General features: G+C 35.7%; 1 protein-coding gene across 1 annotated transcript in view; it reads right to left on the bottom strand.

Moving 5' to 3' along the window:
• Positions 1-26,279, bottom strand: part of ADAMTS3 (ADAM metallopeptidase with thrombospondin type 1 motif, 3) — a 288,200-nt gene that overhangs the window by 48,659 nt on the left and 213,262 nt on the right. The window contains exon 5 of the mRNA XM_011927136.1: positions 9,051-9,250. Coding sequence (XP_011782526.1) covers positions 9,051-9,250 — 200 coding nt within the window. The remainder of the gene's footprint in view (positions 1-9,050; positions 9,251-26,279) is intronic.

Here is a 26,279-nt window from a genome sequence, read left to right on the forward strand (position 1 = left end):
TTCTTCAACCAATACCTATAGGCTGATAAATTCCAAACTTTGTTTTTTTGTTTTGTTTTGCTTTGTTTGTTTGTTTGTTTCTTTTGAGATGGAATTTCACTCTTGTTGCCCAGGTTGGAATACAATGGCGTCATCTCGGCTCACTGCAACTTCTGCCTCCTGGATTCAAGCAATTCTCCTGCCCCAGCCTCCCAAGTAGCTGGGATTACAGGTGCACGCCACCACACCTGGCTAATTTTTGTATTTTTGGTAGCGATGGGGTTTCAACATGTTGGCCAGGTTGGTCTTGAACTCCTGACCTCAGGTAATCCGCCCACCTTGGCCTCCCAAAGTGCTGGGATTGCAGGCATGAGCCACCATGCCTGGCCCCAAACTTTTATATATCTAACAATGATTCATCTCTCTCTTGCGTGATGGCCATCTGTTCAACTCTAGTAATAGGACTATCTATTTAGAAGTATACCTGGATACCTCATAGCACACCCATCTTGTCTCTAAAACCTGTTCTTCTCTTCTAAATATTTTATCCCAATTACAGACTAAATCATCCTTGGTTCCTTCTTCTTCTTCTTCAAGTATTAGAGTCATTCTACTACCAAGTACTGCAGACATCTCTTGAACCTGTCCACCTCCACACCCAGCAGCTTAGTAACCATCCAGCTCATGCAGACTGTTGCAATAACTGGTTAAAACTTTTGTAAATATTTTGTATGTAGGTGATTTGGGCACATTTTAGTAGCTCTCCAGAAAGGAAGATTGTAAGGGTTGATGGTTGTTTTCAATAAACATGAGTCTTTCCCTTTATGTGAATTATGTTTTACTTCATTTAAGTATCAAAGGAGCTTTGGAAAGCCCAAGAATAGGCAGTCAGCTGTGAGGCCCTACAGACTCTTGGGTCCTTTGTAACAATGGACACATACCAAAAACCCAGGTAGAATTGTTTACCTTTCCTCAAGATTGAGAAAGATGGGTTAGCACAGGACACTATAAACTTTTTCTGTGTTTTACAACCCGGGAAAATATAAAGGCTGGAACAAAGTAAGGAAGGATAAGGTCAGTCTGATATCTGTAACCTAAGAAACAAGGATGTGTGAATTTCAGGAAGGGAATTTGAGGCTGCAAAAGCAAATGGGGGAAAGGAAGAGGAAACTGAGATGTTTCAGTAAAAATCTAAGGGACCTCTTAAATCAGCAAGACTGTGCGGATGTTGTGTTATGTTAAGGTAGCATGTGATGTGGGGACTTACTTCTAGAGTGATAGATTCAGGATATTCCTGGGAAGGTGAGTATGATTTTATAAAAGGTGGCGGAATCGACTTGTGCTTGCTGCAATCTGTCTCTGTGATCTGGTATGTTCGATCCACATCGGGGAAATTAAGGCAGTTTGTTGAGGGAGGGAAGTATACTGTACATAACAAGGAGTATGGACCTAGATAGACACTATGAACTTAGAAACTATGTGTCTGTGTTCATAGCATAGTGTCTAACAGAGTCTCTTTCCTCCAAATAATTCTAATCATCTCTTTCTAAAACATGGACTGATCAAGTCACTAATCTTCTTAAAAACCCTTTATGACTCTTCTTTGACAAGATGAAATTCAAACTACTCAGTATGGCACTTATTATTTTCTAAAGTTAGCCCCAGCTTCTCTTTCCAGTCTCCTCATCTGCCATCTCCCCTAAATACGTTTTAATTTTACCACGCAGCCAATCTAGAGTGGCTCCGAAGACTCCATGAACTAATACTTTTAGTATCTTGTTACAAGCTGTTCCCCATCTTCCAAGAACCTCTCTCCCCTTTTTCTAGCAGGAAAATGCCAGTCGAGTTGGAAAAGTCCAACTCAAATGACATGTCCTCTTATGAAGATTTCAATGACCACTGGCATTATTTGCCAAATCATATCCTCTCTTTTTCAATTCATGTTTACATAGTACTTTGCAACTGAATCTCTTGAAGATTAATATATTTTATAGATCTCTATCACATTGTATTATCATTTGTTGATTGGTTAATTTTACCTGCTACAATTAGCTCCTTGTAGAAAGGAGCTATGTTTTATTAATTTTTGTCTCCCAATAATTTAATAGGACCTTGCCTATGGTAGGTTATATATGCTAGGTGAATAAATGCCTAGAGGATTGATTTGAATTCCAATGTAAGAAATGGATTATTGATAATGACTCAGAACATAAAACTGCTACATGATATGCTAAGGTTGCATGAATATGTATACTTTCCAGGTAAATCTGCATTGAACTCACATTCAATGTTTTCAGAAAAAGTTAAAAAATCAAAAGTAGTATATTTATATAACCATCGTTAAGTAACCAGTAACCACATATATTTGCTGCTAACTCTTGAATAAGTCCATTAATACTTTTTAAGGACCAGGGTACTTCTGTGGAGTTTATATTTTCTTTACAAATATTGGTTAGGGAAGCTTGCCCTGTTCAGATAACACATTTATGCTGGTTCACTGTCCATCATAAGTAGCTAATTTCAATATACAAAGAAATTGATGAATTCACTCAATAATTTATAATTTCTTAGAAGTCCAAGACTGTTTCTTTGTACTGGGAGGCACTCTTTTAAATGAACTGCTTTCTTATCATTTAATAAATCCTGAGATTAAGGCATAAATTCTATTATTTACAGGACTCTAAAAATGTTAATAGGCACATTAGACCCAGAAGACCTTAGCAAATAAGATCTTAGCAAATAAAAAAAGATACCTTTGACCTGTCACAGACAGCACAGTGTTGCTGATGGAAAATATCTGGCACATTGAAAGAAAACAACCTACCCTCTTAACCATAAAAATCTGCCTCATCATCCTGTTAGAATCTTAAACAAGATTGCTAGCTGGTTTGATTCAATCAGGTAACTAACTGAATTCTCATTTCAAAGACTTGAGTTGTATAAACAAGACACAGAAACAGATAAAGGAATCAGAGTTTTAACTAGTAAGAGATTTATAAAATGACTCAACTTTGTAATGAGAGGCAGTGAAGTTTGGGGAGGAAGAGCTTCAGGCTCAGAAGGCAGATATAGATCTGGGCTCAGGTCCTGACTCTGCCATATTAGCTGTCTGACCCTGGGAACATCACTTAACTTCTTTCAGCTTCAATCTCTTTATTTGTAAACTGGGATTAAGGTTGAACGCATCTTAGCGTTGGAAAGTATTAAATAATTTATGTAAAGTATTCATCAGAGTTTCAGGCACAAAGAACTAAAATGTTAGTAGTATTATCCTTCACTGTTAACATTAAATCTTTATTTTGAATCTAGATGCAAAACTAGATGATTTCAAGTACCTTCAAAGATTTCATCACTAACCTTAATTCTCCATAATCTATTTTCTTCACTGACCAACTCATCCACATAAATGGAACCATTAACAAACAGAATGATCAAGTCAAAAAAAAGTATAAATTATGGTAGATTCATCTCTTTCCCTCAGCCCATGGATTCAATAGCAAATCCTACTGATTCTACCATAAACCACCTATTATTACTGCAATCCTCATTGTCTAATAAACCATCCTCTCTTGCCTAGACATTTATATTCACTTTCCAGTTGGGTCTGTCTTCATTGTCCATAGGCCTCTCCAGTTTTTCTTTACAAGACCGAGAGAAGCAGGAACCGACCCTCAAAGGCTTTTATTTTTTACTTAATACTGCATTCAAGCTCCTCCCATGACCTGAAAGATGCTTGCCTTCTTCTCCTAGCTCTGCCTAACTCCTACACACTAAACTTGAGCCACGATGACCTTCTTTTAGTTACTAAAACACATGCCCTTATTAAATGGCTGGATCTTTTACATTAAGTCTCAATTTAATAATCAATTCCTGAAAGAAGGTTTTCTTAATCAAAATGTCTATGTATCACCTCTATCACCCATTTGCTCTGTTATTCTCTTTCCCGGCAAACTGTCAGTTCCTTGCATAGTTCTTATGTAACCTATGATGTAATTATTTGGTTTCTCCACCAGTCTATAATCTTGCCGAGGTCAGGAAATAAGTTTATTTTGTGTTAACCACCATATACCTGGTATATAGCATTAAAATATTTATTAAAAGGCTGAATCAATCAAAATTTTATTGCATGTCTATCACACGGCAGACGCTTTTTGATATAATTATGAGGCTTAATAATATACAGTAACTGTACTCAAGGAACAATCAACCTATTAGAGAACTGCTCCTGTTGAGGTTTGGGGTGATAATTATGGACCATGTCAGGAAATCAAAACTTTACAAACTCTACTCTCTTGAAGCTTGGTGGAGGATTCAGGCAAGCTCCAAGAGGGTCAACGATTTTTTATCATGCTTATTGGAATATTCCCAATACCTAAAATAGGCCTTGTACAAGGCAGACGATGTGTCAATATTTATAGCATGAGACATGCCCCACAGCTGAGAACCACTTTCCCAGCAAATCAACCATGTTACAAGATAGTAAAACTATAAACATTTCTTAATATAACAAGATATGATATGGAATCCTAAGAAAGGCTTAACATATATGACAAATCTCTTATTTGAAACACTAAAACATTGGATATGTTCATATCTATGTGTTTCTTCTTCATATAGGAAGCTTGGCGAAATGTCAAGATCTACAAAATAGAAAGAGGTTAAACAAAAGCAGATGGAAGACATCTGATTATTCTCTCCACTGCTTCACAAAGGTGTGGGGATGAGTTAGAGGGTCTCCTTCCTTTCTTGGGAAGTTATATCGAAATCATCTAGGGCCTGCTCAAACTTGTTCACTTGACCCTCAAGCCTCCAGAGAAAAGTGTTAACATAGTGAGCTACCTTTCTTGTATCCAAACATTTGCATGGCAACACCTACAGAATTTTACCTCATTCACACGCAGTCATCACTGTCATTAGGAAATACGGTCCTGAAATAGATTAAATATATTTGTATCCAAAAGGTGGACAACTTGCATGGCTAATTTAAAATAGCAGATAAACCAAAGAGATTTAACATTACTGCTGACATATAATAGTAAATACTGTGTTTTAAGTGTTCTCATTATGCTTAAATTATGATTGAGTTAAAATTAAAAATAACTTAAACATTCTAAGCCAGTTTCTCTTCTCAGTAACACTATCTTTTTTTAATGATTAGCTTTACAACCTTAGCATTACTTGAGACTGTTTTATGAACTGTAAATAATTTTTTTAAATTTAGCTAAATTTTATTAACATTCTAAAAGTCTCTGTTTCCGCTGGAAAAATTGTAATAATTTCCATCTTGCAATATAGTTGGAAAGAATATATGATACACAATAACTGATAATTTATTTCTTAAACACTGCTCCCATTATATCATTGCATTTGCCATCTATTTCCTCGTTTTGAGTCCAAAATTTCTGACTCCCTCCCAAGATTGTTCGTGATCTACCTCTACATTATTTATATTCATTTGTTCTTCTTTCATTAAATATACATTTAACACTTAATACACAAGCTCTTTTCAATAAAAGCATGACACAACAAATATAAGCTTCTCTTTAAAAGGGAGCCCCGTTTAAATTAAGGTGATACTCTGAAGCAAATTACTTGGACCTAAAAGTATTCCCTTAATTCAGGAACTACCATCTAGGTTCTGATATGGAAATGAAATTGATAACCAGGTAAAGGGAAGAGCACATCTGCTGAGTAGTCAACCAAGGCAAAGTTGACAAACAATTTTAAAGGAGAGCAAGATCTTTTCTCTACCATAGGGATACCCTTCATCCTAATCAATGCAAAAAGATAGAACTTTTTTTGCTGTTAGCTTTCTTCTACAGTTTCTCTCCAGGATCTTATCTGACATTTCATCTAAGTCTCTATGTCTGTGTAGGCCTCAAGCCTGGTAAGTCATAATTTTAGATGACCATGAGAAATCATAAAGCATGGCCAGCACAGGAGATAGTTATTTGAACATTGTTAGAAAAAAACTGAATGTTCCTGGCCTTGAATTTCCATGAGTTAGCTTCATTAGGGTATCATTGTCAGTTTTTCTTTCTGTTTCTCATTCTCATTTGATGATGAATTACAGGAAAAGGAAAGAGCCTGCTCAGGTCAGTATTTTGGGTCTCACAGGCTACAACAGGGCAGTGGGTACGGAGGAGAGGGAACACTTCAGTCTTCTGTCTGTCTTGCCTAAAGTTGTATACCTGACACCAGGGGGAAAACCTGAAATTATCCAGTTGGAGAGTGATGAGAGTTGGGAATAAGACTAATTTAGAACAAGGTTTCTAAATCTCAGCACTGTTGACATTTTGGGCCAGATAATTAAAAATTCTATGCTGTGTCGGGCTGTCAGTTGCGCTGTAGGATGCTGAGCAGCATCCGAGGCCTCTCTCACTATTATCAGTAGCATTCCCCTCCACCCCTGCCCCAACCACCAGTGGTAACAATAAAAAAAAAGTCTACAGACATGGCCAAATTTCCCTGGGAACTGACATGGACACAAATGTATCTTCAGTTGAGAACCTGATTTAGAATAATGAAAACCTTGTGACTATACACTTAAGTATATGCAATTGTATGTGCAATTCAGTTCTAATCAATAATAAAACTATTTCATTCTTCATCTGTGTGATTTCCATGTCTATCTTTCAGTTGGTCATGAAGTTGGAGAGGGAAGGGGACAAGTGTTATTCTTACCTCTCCAAATCTCTTACCAATATTAATTACTTAAAATGCAACTAATATATTAAGTTTAAAAAAATCATTTTCTCTCTCATAGCTCCATTCTCTGATACTCTATTTATTTTAGAATAATTTGTATTTGAGACAGAATCTTAGCCTATTATCCATTTTTTTAATAGATTTAAGAACAAAAGTCTTCTTGACTGTTTTTAAAACATAAAATGCATCACTTTGTTATTCCTTTGACACTCTCAAAATCATACTTACTACTTACTGTCTGGTGAATATACTGTAGCCATTTCTACATAGAAACCCTTCACATTTTCACATGTCCTTCAAAAAACACAAACAAGGCCAACAAAAAACAACAAAAACAGGAAAAGAAATCTCTAAAACCAGTTTAACTCCTAACTTTTTGATGAATTACATAACTAATAAACTTGTTGAATCTTTCAAGTTTATATAATGATGAAAACTAAGTCCTAGAAAGAGATGATTTGTCTAAGGTCACAAAGCCAACTAGTAGTATGACTAAAACTAAAGCCTCACCCTCCTAAATTCCAATTTAATAATTTTATCATTTAATGATTGGATAACTATGGTCACATCTCCATTTTCTAAAGTATTATAGCATTTATGATACACTGCCTATAATATGACTTAATAATAGCATGACTTTTATTGTTTAGGTTCTTTTTCCTTCTAATTTTCCCATGTATTTATTTTTTCTCCTCTAATAGTTATAAGTTTTATGAGGACAAGAAACATATCAAAATCTCTGTTGCATTACTCCAAAAGCCTTCTTATTAGGCACATTTGTGGGCCAAATAAGTCTGTACTGATTGTCTTCCACATACTAGAAAAAAGTAGCCCAGGGACATAATGAATGACATAAGAATAACATCTCCATAGGAATTTTGAAATTTTAGATCACTTACAAAGTAAAATTTGGTATAGAGAACTAAAATATGATTTTCTATTTGTGCATCTGTATATGCACTGTAAATAATGGATGACTTGTATTTACTCACTTCATCCTCTCAACATCCCTATTACTTTTCTCAATATGCTGATAAAGGGACAGAAGCAGGACAGAGAGTCCAAGAAGCATGCCAAAGTTACACAACTAGCAAAAAGTTAATAGTCAAAAGGTTAATATGAAAAGTTCATTGTCAAGAGTTGAAAACATTCATGTGATTCACAAATGATGATCGTCTATACACATCTATTGCCAAGGCTAGTAATTTGTTTTCTGTGTGTTGTTTGGTCTTCATAACAGAAATTAGTGCCAAGAACAAATAAACATGTGCTTGAATTTCTGTACTCATTTTCCTTTTCACAGAGATATGGTATAAGTGTAATTTTATAAATTGCTATCTCAATAGACCAAAATATTATTAACAGATATTAGCATAAACAAAATCATGTTTCATGAAATTAATAATTTTTCTCCTTCACTACAGTTGTTTGAAATCTAATCTTAAGCATGGGGGAAAGAGGTAAACTATAGATACCCAAGAAATTATATTAAATATCAAAAGTTGTGCAAGGGGGAGGGTGGATTGAGAGATAGGGAAAGAAAACAGAGCATAGGCTTAGGTAATAAATTTGCAAGATCGATATAATATGTATTTTATATTGGCATGAGGTAAAATACATAGAGTACATCAACATCTCAATTATCTTTTACAAGTAGGTAGTTTACATGTTATTATTTCTCCTCATTTGTTCTCTGCCAATTTAAAAAGAAAGAACACAAGTTTCAGGATATTGACAAAATTTCTTCTGAATCTGATTAAGGTTCATAAAGGAGAAATAAAGATAAATTTAAAGAGACCATTAGTGGTTGCTATGCAGCACTGTGCCAATAGTTGTAGGCTTTGTATTAATAAATACATTACCTTCGGTCTCATCATGTTGAAAAAAATCACATTTGTTCAAAAGCTGTAACAACAAGAATCCACAGAGTTACCAGGCATAAATCATTCTACATCATCTTGTGAAGCAGAGTGATTCTAGAAAGAACTATTTCATCCTTTATGGGCCACATCAAAGCAGATGGACAAAGTCCTGTGAGTTTTGATTATCCCCAGAACAAAATAAAAATTACAATTCATGGTTTAATTCCATCTCATTATGGCTTTTTAAATTTATGATTCCCCCTTGATAACAATGGAAAACTACTTGATCAACCAAAAGAAACTTTTGCTTCATGCTTCCTTTATTTTAGCATTCTTGTATTTTAAATATGTAGATCAATAATTTAAATTTAATGCCATCTGTACATATTTTGGATGCAGGGCACAGTCATGGAAGTTCTCACACAGATTGCCAAAGGGTACCAACAAATAAGAGAAGTGAATTAAAAGATCAAAAAGCTTTAAAAAGGAATCACTACTCACAATGTTCATCAGGGTCAGGAGGTAGTTTTGGACATGCTCTTTGCCATGGAAACGGACCACAGAGTCATCCACTCCCAGCAGTACCTCGATGTTGTAATCGTTTTCTCCCGCGTGTCTGCGGCGTCTCATTGTTTCATTCAGTTGCTGGTGGATGTTGCCATAAAGAGTACCTAGATCATCAAGGCCTTCCAGGTCCGACTCTATTAAGAAACAAAAGGAACCAGGAATTTCAGTTTCCCCAACGGGCCTTCCAATAACTTCTTAGAAAAAAAGAATCTTCTCAGGGGCCTATCAGCATCATTCATAATGACTGAGATGCTACTTTTCAGTTTATTCCTTAAATAATATGCATATGCATATGACCAGACAGACCTGCTACAAATTCAACATAGAAAAACAACACTGAAGGTAAAATCATATTATTATACAGGGAGCGGTGCCATCATGGCAGACTGACTATTCTGTAAGGATAGAAGTGGCTCAGTTTTTCTCCCAGCAAAGAGCCAGGGCAGTGGGGGTGTAGAATACAGGCTGGCTATGTAGTTATTAAATAAATTGACATTACAAATAAAAATAACTCCAGTATGTTTACAATGATTAAGTTACTATAACCATGGAGTATAGAATTTGTGTCACATAAATTTAAATTGCTCCTCTTTCAGTAACCTTAATTTAAAAATCAAATTATAGCACGGCAACACAACGGCATCTAGTAATATGATTATCAGTCACTATGTATTGCTTTATTTCTTCTGAGTATGGTTTTCTAGCGAATGCTGCTAGTGAAGAAGTGGATATACAGGGTATATACTATAAACATATGTGTGTGTGTGTGTGTATGTGTGTGTAGATAAGATAGTATATAATATACAGGGTACATATTATATACATATGCCAATAAAATATACATATATGTGTGTATGCAGGGATACACAGGAAAACTTTAGTGCTCCACATTTGCACTGGCCATCATTTGGATGGCAAGTCATTTCAGCTGCTATTTATCTAAATTTGAGATATCAAAGTAAGAAGTCAGTCAGAAAATAACTTATATTCAAAGAAAATTAAAAGTAAAAATAATTTCTTATTTAATGCAGTTCAAGAAACTTACATTTTTTTTTTACTTTCCAAATGAACATTTCGCACACATATACACACACATATACATACAGACATGCCTATATACATGGAAAGAAAAAGCGAGAGAGACATCATCAGGTTTTGATGACCTCAGTTATCTGTTTTCAGATGACTGTATTTTTTGAGAGAAAAGTTTTAGTGAATTAAAAAATAAAATCTATCATTTGGATTAAAATTAGAGATTATTCAAAACTGCTGGTACATAAAAACAAAAAATACATTCATCTCCATTTCAAGTATATAAAACTCAGAAAGGATTTTATTTTACAAACTGCCTTGATGTCTAAAACAACCACATATCTAAAAACAAGTTTGACAGAACCAGCTCTGACTCATGCTTTATGTGATGGTTTATTTCTTGCGGCACTGGGGCTTGTTAGTCATTTGAGTCAGCATCTAACATTAATAAATAGGTATTCTCCTCTCCGCCTTTGTGGCTTTAATAAAATTAAGACAGGGGAAAAATAGGTGTCTCTTGGCCAGGAAGATTGATGACCAAGCCCTAGCCACAAAGGATTAGAAGTAGTGAAAGTACAGATCCTACTCACACTCTTTCTACCTTTAAAAAGTATACAGAAACACCAACATCCTCCCTTACAAGTAGGGGGACACGCTCTGAATATGACTACTCAGGTTTAAAAGCTCTACTTTAATTCACTTTGACCTAAGCCCAACTGCTAGCTCATTAGCTGGGAAAATTCTCCTCAGCAAGGAATTACATTGGTTCCACAATACATAAATAACTCTCACCCTCATCCACATCAAACAGAAAGCTTTCCTCAAAAGTTTTCAAGAGCTGCAAACCATCACTGAGGTCGAGAGACGACTACACCTGCAAATAGCTTTACTATTCAACCTCAAGTCTTTTTCACACACTTGAGAATGTGAAAGGTTGTGATAGCTAGTGTACAAATATAGGGAATTCAGACATGAGCTCTCAATTCTAAAAATGGCCCTTTTTGGCAGCACGCTCAGAGAAAACGTCCAATGGAAATATAACAGCAATGTTATTATATCATGAAGCCTGATGTGTGAATGAAGTAGGCTGAATACTTATTTCAGAAAGGCAGTTCATTCTGCTTTAACACACCTTTGGTTTGGCCTTTGCAAGTCTCTTTAAATAGGTAGTTTTCTGGTAAGGAAACAGAATCTCTCTTTTTATTGCATAAGAAACCTGGGAAAGAAGAAGGAAACCTTTGAAAATCAAGAATAATTTGTCCCTACTTTCCTCCATGCTGGGCAGTGTTCTTTCCATGTTTCCTAAAATGCACAATATCAAATATTTCAAAGAAAGACAGTAGGATAGCTTCTGGCACTTTTTACTTATACTCATCATTATAATTACAGACAGCTCTGAGGCTGTGAAATATCTTCATTCATAATGAATTTGTCTTAGTAAAACTGCAAAATTATGGCAAAGCTATGACAATAATAGAAATTGACATAGTTGACTTCATCTTGCTTCTAACCTCCAAGCTGTTCTTGGTTATTTCTGGGCATAGGTCAAACTAACTGAGAGGAATTTAGTTTGTAGTTTAACTTTAAAGCAAGGACGACCATAGCCCTTCCCACAACTAAACTGCCTTTGTAAAACTAATGAAAGGCCACTAGGTTAGGATTATGAATGAGGTATGAATTCTTTTAAGATACAGGCATAACAAAATGATAAACTGCTATTGTTCCAGAGGTCACAAGATGGGAAACTTCCCCAATTACTTCTTTGTTTTGTTCTGTTTTGTTTTAGACAGAGTCTCGTTCTGTCACCCAGGCTGGAGTGCAGTGGTGTGATATCGGCTCACTGCAACCTCTGCCTCCCTGGTTTAAGTGATTCTTGTGCCTCAACCTCCCAAGTAGCTGGAATTACAGGCACACACCACCATGCCCAACTAATTTTTTTTTTTTTTTTTTATTTTTAGTAGAGACAGGGTTTCACGCATTGGTCAGGCTGGTCTCAAACTACTGACCTCAGCGATCTGCCTGCCTCAGCCTCCCAAACTGCTGGGATTACAGGTGTGAGCCACCACACCTGGCCCCAATTACTTCTGTAGATAGCACCACTATTGTGGAACCTAAGACTGATCTTTTGAGATATTTTTCAGCCTGTGCATTCTGGCAACCTACTGACCCCACCCAAATGCATGACTCATGACTCAGCTGGTACTGTGGGGACTCAGCATATGATGACCATTTTCCAACACCTATTGAAGTGGCATTGTTGTCTGGGGTAAAGACCCGAGGTTTGCCATCTTGCACCAACGAAATTCAGTATGTGGACACACACAAGAAGTGGGTTTAGGAACAAACGTTTAATAGGCAAAAGAAAGAAAAAGGAGAACAGCTCTCTCTCCTGTGAGAGAGATCACCCAAATGGGGTTTCCAGCCCCCAGCAGAGTACACTGGATTTTATAGACAGGCTGGAGGTAGAAATGTCTGATTTACATAGGGCCCACAGATTAGGTGGACCATGTGTGACAGTTACACAGCATGCAGGGAAGCTGGCCGTCCCACCCTAATCTTATTATTCAAATGGGCTTTCCACTTGGCCAATGCCATGTTCTCTCCTCCTTACTGTACATGTGGCTGGCAAAGAGAAGGGAAGATGGAGCTGCCATGTTGGACATGCCTAGCCCCCAGGTACCCCCTTTTTCTATTGGCACAACTGCCAGCATTCACCTAGCAAGTTTCTAGCTTGCCTTTCTATGCCTGCAGCTCGATTTTACAGGCTGCTCTTTGTTAGAAAAAAAAAATGATTTGGGGCTACTTTTCATTAAAAGAAAAATGTTATCAAGAACTTCCCTACCCTCACTATCCACCTAAATAATTTCTTCTTTACTCCTATATCACTATGATCGTGTCTCCAAACAATCAGCAGCACCCATTCCTTAGTCCCCTGCCTACCAAAATATCTTTGAAAAACCCTAACCGCTGAGCCTTTAGGGAGACGGATTTGAGTAATAACTCCACTTGTCATGTGGCTTAAATGGTGCTAGCTGAGTTGGGCAGCAGACAGTGACTTATGTGACAACAGAATTAGCAGAAAAAAGGAAAATCCAGGTTACAGAGAACTTTCTAACAGGTGTGTTCTCAATTGAGCATTCAAAAAGGAAAAAAAAGCCCTGCAAGAGGCAGAGCAGTGTTATTAATCTCATGCTTCATTCCAAAAGGATGATGCTCACAGTGCTTTTTAAGCTTCTCAGAAATATCAAAGGCAATCCTCTCTTAGTTCTTAGAGTGAGTTTTCTTTTTTAAAACTTTTTGGGAAAAAGTATGTTTCTGAAGTTTACCTTAGAAATTACTGATGTACATTAATTACTATTTTGGAAACATTTTAATTGTATCCTTTTGTGCACTCCCTCATTTCCCTATTGCTGTATATGAATTTGCAGAAGTGATCATTTTACTATAAGGCCTATTTTATCAGAATGAATTTTTGAGGGGAATATAGATGTTCATCAAGTAACAATAAAGATTGTCATTTTTAGTGTTAAGTATAGGATTATCAGTGTTAAATCAGAATTTGGAACTTACTAGACAGAAAAAGTAGAATATAACTTTCTTTGCTGATTATGGACACTAAGGCTTGAAACATTTTTAGGAGAATGACATGTTCATATGCTTAATCATATTTATAGGAAATCAAAGTATAGGATTAGTGAAATTGCTCCCCACCCCAGAAAAAAAAAATTCCTATGGTCTGAAAAAGGACAGGAGATGAAGGTAAAATTAGAAAGGTACAAGTTCTGAATCTAACACAAATACATTCAGGGTTGGAACACAATTATAAGCATACTGTGATAAAACCATCTACCCAATATTCATTCTTTCTTCCCTAAGGAGCAGAATGTTAATGTTATTTGAAATAATAATAAACCCAGCAAAAAGTCACTCCAATCTCCCTGTGACCAAGGGTTACATGTGACTAAGTATAAGCCAATGAGATCTAAGCAGAAGTATTGCTTGTATCTTGATGCTTATGGCTCCTCAAACGAAGACAATTCATTCCAGTAGGTGCACACTCCTTTGGCCCTCCATTCAATCACTCAATATTCCCTTCTGCTTCCTAGAATGTGGACATGATGTCTGCAGCTCTATGGGGTGATCTTAGGATCAAGGGACATGCTGAATAGAGGAGGGTCTGACACTTTAAAGGAGTGTGACTCCTCAGTGACTGTAGACTCACCATATCAGCCCCGGATTACCTAAAAACAAACTTCATTACATATTAGAGGTAACACTTCCATCATGTTTAGGTTACCCTTCTAATGAGTTTTCTCTTGTATGCCACTGAATCTAGTCCTAACATACATGACACTAACAAATTTTAATGTTGTTGACTAGGTTCTCCCAGTACTCTTACTCCCTATGAGAATGCAAGCCAATTTTCATATGAATAAGTGAAGAATAAAATAAGATTCATGTTACCAAAATGTACCATAGTAGCATTCTTCGTAGTGCATCATTTCAGAAAATGAGAAAGCATCATATTGTTCTACAGTAACAATTAATACAGAATGAGGCTCTATGTAAAAATCTTGCCTTCTTCGTGAACAGAATACTGTTATGAAATGAAGTAACTGGAATACTACAGGCTGGATTCTGGATTTTCCAAGAGTAGGTGGAGATCCTATAATCAGAGCTAAAAATAAGTGTAAATTCCAACAAATGTCATCTGTCAACATCAGAAGCAGCGAGCAGTTAACTTAAATAATTGTGTTAACCTGTTTGTATCATCTAATAGTGATTTTTAATTGACATCTTTTTTAAAAAATTTAAATTAAAGTTATCACTTCCTAAAAGGATACAGGAACAGCATCTCTACATATGTGGAGGCACTGTTCTACCAAGATATAACATGTTTCAGTGAAACGGAGCTCTATCCTTCACAAACTGAGAAATTCCATAATGACAGTTCAAACAACTATATTCAGGCCAATTTATGATGTCAATTCAAAAGTTTCATTAAGTAACTGTTGCTTTTATTTTTTAAAGACATAACCATTGAGTGAATGTTAGTTTCCATTATTTCTTTTCCCCAAAAGTTCTAATTCTAAAACACACGTGTTTGCTTTTGTTTTTACTGACTACTTTATGGAATAAAATGACAATTTTTAGATGGGAAACTTCTTACCTTTTAAGGAAAAAATGTTTTAATGCTTTGGGTTTGTGATTATTAGCAAATGAAATTTTAAAAGTCACTTTAATATCCAAAATATGAACTCTGATTTGCAATAAATATCTTTTATATGTCAGCTAGAATGTTTCTAACTGCAAATCAAGAAAACTTAAAGTGTCTTCAGCAATAAGTAAACATACTAGTTCATGTAACAAGAGTTTGAGGTACGGTGATTCCTGGTTAATCCATCAATAGGTCATCAAGGATTCAGTTCTTTTCATCTTTCCACATCCTGCCATTCTTGGTGTACAAACTTGGTCTTCAAATTAGCTCCTAAAAATGGCTACACGAATTCTAGCATCAAAGTCATGTCCAACAGATTGCGTCTTCCTATATTACTTTCTTAGGAACAGGTAAAAACCTTTCCTGGAAACCCTCTGGTAACATTTAACTCCATGTTTCAGTGACCAGAATTGAATCACAGGGGTTTGAAATAAAAGAGAAGGAAACGAATATTGTACAGGTTACCCACCTTGCTGAAATCTTTTTCAGGTCTTCCTTTTCCCTTATCCCTTAGTAACAGTCTTCCACTGGTATCTGTTACACTTAGTTTTCATTAATGCATTTCATGTTTATTTTCTTCTATTATAATTTATTTATCTAGAGATAACTTCTGCATTCTCTTGGCCTCAATATGTTTTGAAAGATACAGTCCTTCATTTCCATAGTAGTGGATTCTCATAATTGTCGCTCATTCAGTCCCATTGCAACCATTTAATTTGATTTCAGTGGTTTATTGCTGAAACATTTGGGTATGGGCAAGGTTGTCAGATAAAATACAGTATTCTTTGTTAAATTAAAATCTAAGATAAACAACAGTATTTTTACTATAGATATCTCACAGATATTGCATAAGACATACTTAATACTAAAAACCTACTCATTGTTATATCTGAGATGCAAATTCAAATGAGAATGCTATAGTTTTATTTGCTAAATCCAGTGACTCTACGTGTGGGGAAACTATCTTTCTCCAGGCAGTACATGCAGTTACACGAACTTACACCCTCTTCATCTCACTTTTCTCCTCTACACTTCTGTCTTCAGCTCTAGCAGTGGACATTCACCCGGCATGGGCAAGTAGCATATGCCATTTCCGTGACTCCAGTACTTGGTTAAAAGATGTTCAAATGGCCTAAATTATGCTATTGTGAACTAGGACTTTTTAATTTGGAGCTACTAGGAAAGAAAAGTTCTCATCACTAAGTTGAAAACTGGCGGAATATAACAACATAGGTGTTTACGGCTAGCATGAGAATAGTTGTTGGTCTAAGTTTAATGCTAGAAGAGAAAAGTGGAGATTACTAATAGCGAATAGACTGTATTCCAATGATGAGTATGAGCCTGGGAATGCACCCATTAATTTTTGAAAACTTGGTCTTTTCAGTTTCACAAACCAATAAACTACCACCACTTCATTTTCTTATTTTACTGCTTTTTTTTTTTTTTCCTTTTGCTTAAGACAGTTTGATGTAAGTTTCTGACAGGTGAAACTAAGAGCAGCCTGATAAACAAGCCCATTTATACCCTTTCTCTGCTACAGTCTTTGATAGTCCTCATTTTCCTTCTCATTCTTCTTCAGTAGTCAACTATTCTTAGGTTCCACAGTGTTCTGAAAAAGACTACATATTCTGTTTTATTTCTCAATTTGTTTATTTTATTCTCTTGGTTCTATTTTAAATGAATAATGTTACTAGTGATTTCTTAGTTTATTTCTTTTATTCTTATTCAGCTAAATCATAACTAATTTTGGGAGTCAGCACAGTTTTTAATTTTCACATTTTACTGCTCTAAACATCTAATAACATTTTTATTAACATTTCTCTTCCCCTTGACTAAATTATATACTTTCTTATTTATGGCTTTTGTAGTTCAGCTCTACTAAATCAAGGAGGTAATAGAAGAGTAGAGGGGAAGAGGTCACCACACCCAATTACCAGATTACATTCTAGTAATCTTAGACTGCTAGAAATTAAGGTTTTCTAAATAAGCTCAACTGTGTAGAAGAGAGGTGAGATTCCTTTTCGCAGCTGCTAATTTCAAAGTTCGTGTTACTTCCATCACTTGCCACCTAAATGCAACTTTATTAAGGATGGAAAACCTCTTCACCTCAAATTTCTCCAGAAACTCGATATTCGCATTCTAAATCACTCCAATATGGAATGATTAATAAAAATGTAAACAAGTCATTATAGCCAAACTATTAATATTAATACTTGCCATTTATTCTGTCAGATAAATATTTAAAGGCCCTGGATGCCACTTTATGTTGCACTGCTCTAAGCACTGCGAATCCAGCAGTGGACGAGATAAACATGTAGATTATCCTCACAGAACTTATATCCCAGTGAGAAGAACTATCAAACAGGGCAAGAAGACTAAAACAGGAGTAAAGGAGCAAGAGGGACAAGGTGAGGGAGGCAAAATTTTAGATAAGGTTCTCAAAAGAAGGCAGCAAATAGGCGCAGATCTTGCAAAATGATGGAGTAAGCCACACAAATATCAAAGTTATAATTGACTGAGATATATGTAAATGTTTTATGAGCATATTCATATTGATGTTACAGATTTTTAATAAAGAGATTGTATGATATAATACAAAGAAAATCAGAATAGGCTCAGGAATGCAGCAAGCTGACTTTCTAAAATGGCCCCACTAAGATGCTCTGCCCTAGTCCCGAGAACCTGTGCCTTTGATGAGGTATCATTTCTACGATTATGTTATGTTATATGGTACAATTGACCATAAAATAGAAACATTATCTAAGTGGGCCTGATCTAACCTCATGAGACATTAAAAGCAGAGATATTTCCCTGGCTGGTGGCAGAAGGGAAAGTCAGAAATAATGAAGCAGGAGGAAGATTTGATGTACCGTTGCTGGCTCTGGAGATGGAGGGATTCTGTTTCTGGACAAGAGAGGTATCTAGTTGCTGACAGTGAACCACAACCAATGGCCAGCAAGGAAATGAGGATCTCAGCTTGTAAAAACAAGGACTTGAATTCTGCCAACAACCTGAATGAGCCTGGATGGACTATTTCCCAGATCCTTCAGACAGGACTTCAATGTGGCCCACACCTTGATTTTGGCCTTGTGATAAATTAAACATAGAACCAGTCCAGCCACCTTAGACTTCTGACCTATAGAACTGTGAGCTAATAAATAGGCATTGTTTTAAGCTACTAAATTAAGGGTGATTTATTGCACAGTAAGGGAACAAAATGATAAAAGGCGAACTGAGTTCTAGTTCCAGCTCTACTATGATGCAGCTCTATGATTTTGAGAAAGATGCTAAACTTATCTGAACTTCAATTTCCTGAAATAAATAAGCTGTGCTAGCTGATCACTAACATGTTCTTTCTGGCTAAATTTCCATAATTAATAATTAGGCCATAATTTCACTAAATTATTAAAGACGGTTATTACTGCTCTGGCTGTTTTGATCATACATGATTGATCATACTTATAATTTATTTGATGCTAAATCCTTCATCAAGGATACAACCATCATTAAAACATTTTTACATGAAAAAAAGTGCTACACTAAAAGAATCTATATTATGATATAAAATACTTCATAAGAATATAAAAGTCTAGTAACTTATCACAATAAGAGATAATCTTCCCATTCTCCCATTTAAAGACCACAGTGTCCATAAAGTCTGGAGACATTGGCAATTATATACAATTTTCCAAGAACACCTTAAATCTCTTCTCTAAAAAAATGAAATGTTACCTATTTCTTTTTCAGATTTTATAAACAACCTCCCTTGTCTAAAAGGTAACACTTAGACATTTTTAAGCATTACATAACCACAGTACAGATCAGAATTTTATCCTGATTAAAAATTTGCTTCATATCTCTTTGTTATGATGCAATACAATTTTATTAACATATATATGCTACTTGCAATAAAATTTTACTAAAGCAGAGTTCCAAACATATGGAATTAAAATGTATGTTATTATCACATCAAATTATTGAAGAAGTAGTTATTCTACATTTTAAAAAATCTAAAGGGTTTTTGCTTATTTGAATAATACTGATCAGTTTTAACTCACATTTGGATTGGTCAGTTTTTATATCATACACAGTTAACGTATACATTTGCTATCTAATATTATTAATGGAATACTATAATTGCTAGTCCACAAATAATATTATTCAAGTTAAATTTAATAACAAACCTTTTTTGCATTCAAATAAAATTGTTGAGCCATTCCTAAAGTGATTTCCGCTAAAGACACTTATTTGCCAATACAAAATTATTCTTAGTCTAAGGAATAAAATATGCCAGAAGAGAGAAACATTGTTACCACATTTTACTACATAAATGTGTACCTATAATGTATTCTCTGAAATCATATCGACCATATGGATGGAAAATAATGGGTATTTTTATATCTTCCATGTTTTCTAAGATGTATAAACTATAGGTTTGATGATTGCTTTAATATTTGTGTTTGCTAATTCTAACATTTTTTGTCAGTTCTGTGTTGGTTTAGACAGATTTATTTTTCTTATTACTATTGGTTGCATTTTCTTGTTTCTCTGCATAGTCAGTGAGTTTAGATGGGAGGTTTGACATTGTGAATTTTACCCTTTTGGCTGCTGGATATAGTTGTATTCCTATAAATATTCTTGAGCTTTGTTCTTGGATGCAGTTAAGTTACTTGACAAGTTTGTTCCTTTCAGGTCTTGCCTGTAAGATTTATTAGGTGGGGTCAGAGCAGTGCCCATCTACAGCTAATGACTGACCACCACTGAGGCCAGACCCCTCTGTCTACTCTCCACTGTGAAGTGAATCATGAGATATTGCAGTCTGGTTTGTGGAAACGCACTATTCCCAGCCCCATATAAGCACCAGGCACTGTTACCTCTGATTTCTTTTAGGTGGCTCTTTTTCAAGCTTCATGTAGTTTCCTCACAAATATATGTGATGATCTGAACTCAGCCGAATACCAGAGGGGGACCTCTACAGATCTTTAGAGTTGTCTCTGTATGGCTCTTCTCCCATTCTCAGTCCTGTGAACTCTGGCCACCTTCATCTCTACAGGCTCTCAGCTCTGGCTTGTCAACTCTGGGAATTTGTCAGGCTCGGGTTCCCCTTCCCTGGGATTCATCTGGAAACCCTCAAGACAATACGCTGCGGCAATCCTGAGGCTCACCTCATATGTTTCTCATCTCTCAGGATCACTGTCATTCACTGCCTGATAGCCAATGTCTTGCAGACTGTTGTTTCAGACACTTTGTCCATTTCCAGTTGTTTAAAGCAAGAGAGGAAATGCAGTCTCTGTTATTCTATCTTGATCAGGAGCAGCAGTTCACTAAATTTGGTTTTGCTGAGAACATATGGTAGCTTAGAAGCTTGGATTTACAGGCATGTTACCCTGAAAAATTTCAACAGCCATTTAGCTTTCCCTAAATGATTTTCTATGCACATTTACTTGGACTTGAAGTTAGGCAGTAGTGAAATCTACAGTGAGAACCCTGAAAATGTCACTTTAATTAAAAAGGTACTTTTATGACACATTAAATCTCCTTTAGTATGTCCTTGCAACACACAGTATCATATGGAAGAAAGTGCAACTAAAGTTGAGTAGCATTTAGGAAATTTCAAAAAAAAAAAAAAATCACCTTTCTCATAAAAGAATGTGAACTTCTTTGTTCATTAAAAGCTATATGAGCCAAAAGGTACTGTAAATGTGTTTACGGGAAGAAACCGTCTTCCAAGAGTAGCAAAGAAAAAAAAAGTGCTTGCTAACTAAGCACAAACATGGAGGGAGTTCAAAAAACTAAAACCTTAGCAAACATGGATATCACCTTACAGTCCAAAGAACACAATGTTTGAAATATTCACTGAATATGTTTTGCTCTGTTTTTCAGAAAATTACAAGCTAGGGTTTTAAAAATCATGTTTAGATGACAGAAAATTGGGGTGAACTTCAGAAAGCCATGTTACAGAGGTAAAGGCAAGAAATAAATTTTATAAATTAGGGTTCGTTGTTGGCCATTTCTCAAAATCAGCAAGGGTAACAACAAGCAATATGAAACAGCTCACCTCCGCCCAAAAAAAATTATCTTGTGATAAGTTAAGGAAAGTGGCACAATGGTGATTCTTGCTATAGTAAGTTCTGTTATATCTAATTTCATCTTCCTAGATTTTAAAGATTCTTTATGTGTTTTTAGTCCAGGAAACCTAAACATTTATATATTCGATTCAAATTGAGGAATGACATATTTGAAAGGTTATCCTGGATGTAGTGAAAACACTTTACCACTGACTACCATCAAAATCAATGCATACAGATATTTTCTTCAAATACCAAAAGGGAAAATCCAGTCTACAGGTAGCAAGTTTATTTCTAAGAAAGAATGTGATTCCACATCTCAATTCATTCAGTAGTTTTAAAGATCTAACAAACTGGTAATACAAGGAAAATCTTCACATATAAAGATGTTAGAATTACTAGAAAAGGTTTATTACCTCCTTCCTGGAAGGAAGTCCCCTCACCTTTCTTTCTTCCCTCTCTCCTTCCATCCATCTATTTCAAAACATTTCTTGAACACCTTTTGAGCACAGAACTTAATCTGGCTTCTACAAACAATGTGAATAAGCTGAAATCCGGTCATCAAGTAGGTCACAGCTTAATAAGAAAGAAGGATATGCAACCAGATATTTTCATGCAAGATATTTGTGTAACCGAGGAAGAATCGGTTTACTCTACCTGGAAGAACCTGAGAATGTGTCAACAGAGGAAGTGACATCTGAACTGGATTTTCAAAGATGCACAGATATTAGACATGGAGAAATAGGGTGGGCCCTTCCAGACAATGGGCATAATGCATGCAGAAAGACTGAAAAGTACTGATATGTTGGGGGAAAAGAACTTCAAAGAGGATGGAGCAAAACTAAGTGAATATTTATGTTGGGAAACGTGGTTACTAAGACATTGAAGCAAGATCATGAAGAATCTTAAATATTTTATAATCAAGTTTCAGGCCAGATTTCCTGGGGCGATTCTGTACCATGCTTATTATCCTGGCATCAATATTAGGAATGTTTTCGTTCATTCTCACATGTGTCCTAGTTTGAACAATAAATTAAGTGGTCATTCTATTTATGGGACTTTCAGTCTCAAAATGTGATTTCTAGAAGGCAGAGCTGAATCCACATAATTTCTTTTTATGTACTTGTATTCAATTATAACAAATAAATTGTAGCAATAGGGCTTCCATGTCCTTGTTACAGTGATGATCTTAGTTTCAGAAGCTGAAATGGTGAATATGGTTACTTGGGAGTCATCATTCACTCCAACCTCCTTGCGGGGTGCACTCCTGAAGAAGCTGGAACTATAGTTCCCAATGTACTTGTAGTTAGAAGTCCATATGAGACTCTGGTTAAACCAACTGGATGAACTCATATGAGATCTGGAACTCAGAATGGCAAATATGGTTACGGAGACACTGTAAAAACAGTGGCTTTCTGTAGCAGGGTCCTACATCTAGTTGCTAGCTGTGTGGATGCTGAAAGGAAGGTACAGTTGCAGTCGTAGCTGTTTGTTATCCTCGGATAACATCAGCGGTGGCAAGTTGGAGTCAGTAGGTCCAGCAGCAGCTATCTCAACCTCCCATTTCTGGATTTTAGCAGAAATAGCAGCTACCACCAGGGTGGGCCATCTTCTGTATCATTCTGGGAACTAGTCCTGAACCCCAAGCCTAGAGGCTGTGTTTTCAATCCTTATAAAGATTTAATATACACTTAATTCTTTTTATTGAATTCTTTTATGCTTAAAATGGCTAGTGTGGTTTCAATTTCCTAAAACTGAACCTTGACATGTATATGGTAAGTTATTTAACAAAACTGGGCCTCAAATTCACATCCGTGTAACAAGAAAGTTGGGCTATCCAATGACCTGCAGGATTTCTCCTACCTCTAGAATTCCGTGTTGTGATTCTTTACTGTTGTAAAATTTGCCTAATCCCCTCATTTTTTTCTCCTGTATCCCTCAGGAACTGCTTCCAATCTGCCCTCTAGCTTACTGTTCCACGTAACTGTTTCACAAAATCACCTATTCATATACTTTTAGTATTCAGAAAGTGTACCAAAGGCATAGGATGTGGACAAGACAGGGATAAGAGTTCACTGATTCACTGGACAAACATTTATTGAGCACCTACTATGTATCAGGTGCTTCCAAGTAACATATTAACTATTTGCCTTAGTCCAAGTGTTTCTTTAGATAAAATATTCATAGAAGCACATTTACTTTCATCTGGTTTCCAGTTTAATAAGAAGTGTCATCCCCCCAACCTGTTGATATCCCTCTCAAGCCCTCTCCATTCTAAGCTTCAGTCAGTATAGCTGCTCCTTACAGATATTGACTTGAGTCAAATCAAGAATTATTTTCCCTTCTTTCTAGACCACTCTCTCCATTTTTAATCCTTTTCCTTTCTTCAACAGAGTGAATTATCACACATTCTCTTTACTGATTCAGTTTTTAACCCTACTTTTCATTCCACTCCACTCTGAGTTTTCCAGATGTCTCTTTAGGTGGTCCTTTGAAAGATCCTGTTCTCACCACTGGCTGAGCATCATTTTAAGGCCCTTTGCTTTTTACAAGTAGTCCCTTAGGCAAATCATTCAATAACAGAGTTTTAATGCATTTTTGATCCTAAATTACATATCCTGAGTTACAGGACATTTCAACATTGATATTCCAGTATCTTCTCATGGTTATTCTCAAGTCATTAGCTTATTGCAACATAATATATCCTTCAACAGTCTTCTTGTATAACATTTCCAGGCAATCAAAACTCTGAAGTTGTTTTTACTTTGCTTGTCTCATCAGGTCATTGCCAACTTCTGATAATTCTTCATACACAACAATCTTATATTTGCCATGCTATCTGCATTTCTATATCCAGTCTCATATTTCAGGTTCCAGACATTGGACTGTGTCTTCTCCTTCCTCATATTCTGTCTTCTACACCTATCTTATGTTCTGCCACTTAAATTATCTTCTTTAAATCTTACTCCAAGAGCTTTTGGTTTTGCAAATTTCCTTCCTTTTTACATTAAATTTCAACCTTTTGGCATTTGTCAAATGTTTAACTAACTAAGCTATATATCTCTTATTGTATCCTAGTTTCATTTTTTTCTCTAGAGTAGTTTAATCTAGTTATTTTTCATTATAGTCTACTCATTTTTTTTTTTTTTGCAATTTTACCTATTTCATCAGTCTAGAAAGTTTTTTACCTGAACAATAACTAAAAAAAAATATTTTAAGGAACTGTTCAGATTCTTCCTTGCACCAAGGGACCAGCTTACATCACTTCCTCTAAATATAATTCATATATTCAGCAGTTCCAAAGTACTTTCTATGAGTCTGTTAAGCCAAAACCTCAAAAAAAAAAAAAATGTGGAGGTGGAGGGTGCTCAAAAATAAATTCATGTACTACATTTTTCCTCTTGTTCAATGGACATCAGGGTAAATTCTTGATTGAGCAAAGAAAAGTTGCAATATAAATCACCACAGCATGTAACTTCTTATCACAATGCTATGGTCTGAATAGTGGTGTCCCCTCCAAAACTCATATTGAAACTTAATACTCATTGTGATGATATTAAGAGGTGATTAAGTCTTAATGGATTAGGGTTCCTACAGAAACGACTTGTAGAAGTTGGTTTGCTCTCTGCCATGTGATGTCACAGTATTCATCCCCTCTTAGGCTTCATCCATCCCTCATGTGAGGATGCAGCAACAAGGCACCATCTTGGAAGTTGAAAGTGGCCTTCAGCAGACAGCAGTGTTGGTTGCTTGGTCTTATACTTTTCCCAGCCACCAGAACTGTGAGAAATAAATTTCTCTTCTTTATAAATTACTCCATCCGTCTTATTTTGTTATAATAGCACAAATGATTAAAGATAAACAACAAGGCTGAAAGCTAGGTATGCTCTCCATGATATTCATTATAGTACAGCTATACTCATAATAGGCTTATGATTTGTGGAAATTAGTATGTCTTCAACCTATCTACCATGGACACTCCACGATGCTGCAGACAGAGGGACATATATAAATGATTTTGACTGCAAAATACTTCTGTGATTAAAAAACTCTGGTAATTAACTATTGAGTCCATTAAAACAAAAAGGGAAAACATGTTAAGTTGCTGAATGAACTGGAAACACAGCAACGATCAATAAATATCTGTTAAACAAATAAATGAGTGAACAAATCGGCAGGTAAATGGTTTAGGTTTAGAGAAAATAAATGTATAAATGGATCATAATGTGTCAATATGCAAAACATGGAAGAATGAAAAAAGAAAACAACTAGCTGTTGCTAAAGTTTCTAACAGTATTGGAAGTGATAATTAAAAAAAAACTGGAGGTAATTCACACATCTAAGAGTAGGAGTATAGCTGAATAAACTATACCTTACCATAATATACACAGAGGCACACACTCTTACATGATATTATATTCTGTCTCATTTACATAAATATTAACAACAGTAATTTTTCATTATGTATGGATTCTGTGTTTGAGAGTTCACCTAATTGCTATAATGATTTGTAACCCCCAAATCAATACTCATTGTGCTTTCACAGTCTTCCATAGACACGTACAAAGTGGAAAAACAAAACAAAACTCAACAAGGCAATAAAATAAAATAAATATGAACTCTGATTTGTAAGGAAGAAATCAATGTTATTATTTCCAGATAATTGTTAGGATAGAAATTCTACAACAATCTACAGATTAATTCCTATAATTAATAAATGAATTAAGGGGGCGGAGCAAGATGGCCGAATAGGAACAGCTGCAGTCTCCAACTCCCAGCGCGAAGGACACAGAAGACCGGTGATTTCTGAGGAAGAAATCAATGTTACTATTTCCAGATAATTGT

Source organism: Colobus angolensis, unplaced genomic scaffold (assembly GCF_000951035.1).
Source record: "Colobus angolensis palliatus isolate OR3802 unplaced genomic scaffold, Cang.pa_1.0 Scaffold70, whole genome shotgun sequence".
NCBI classification, from domain to species: domain Eukaryota; kingdom Metazoa; phylum Chordata; class Mammalia; order Primates; family Cercopithecidae; genus Colobus; species Colobus angolensis.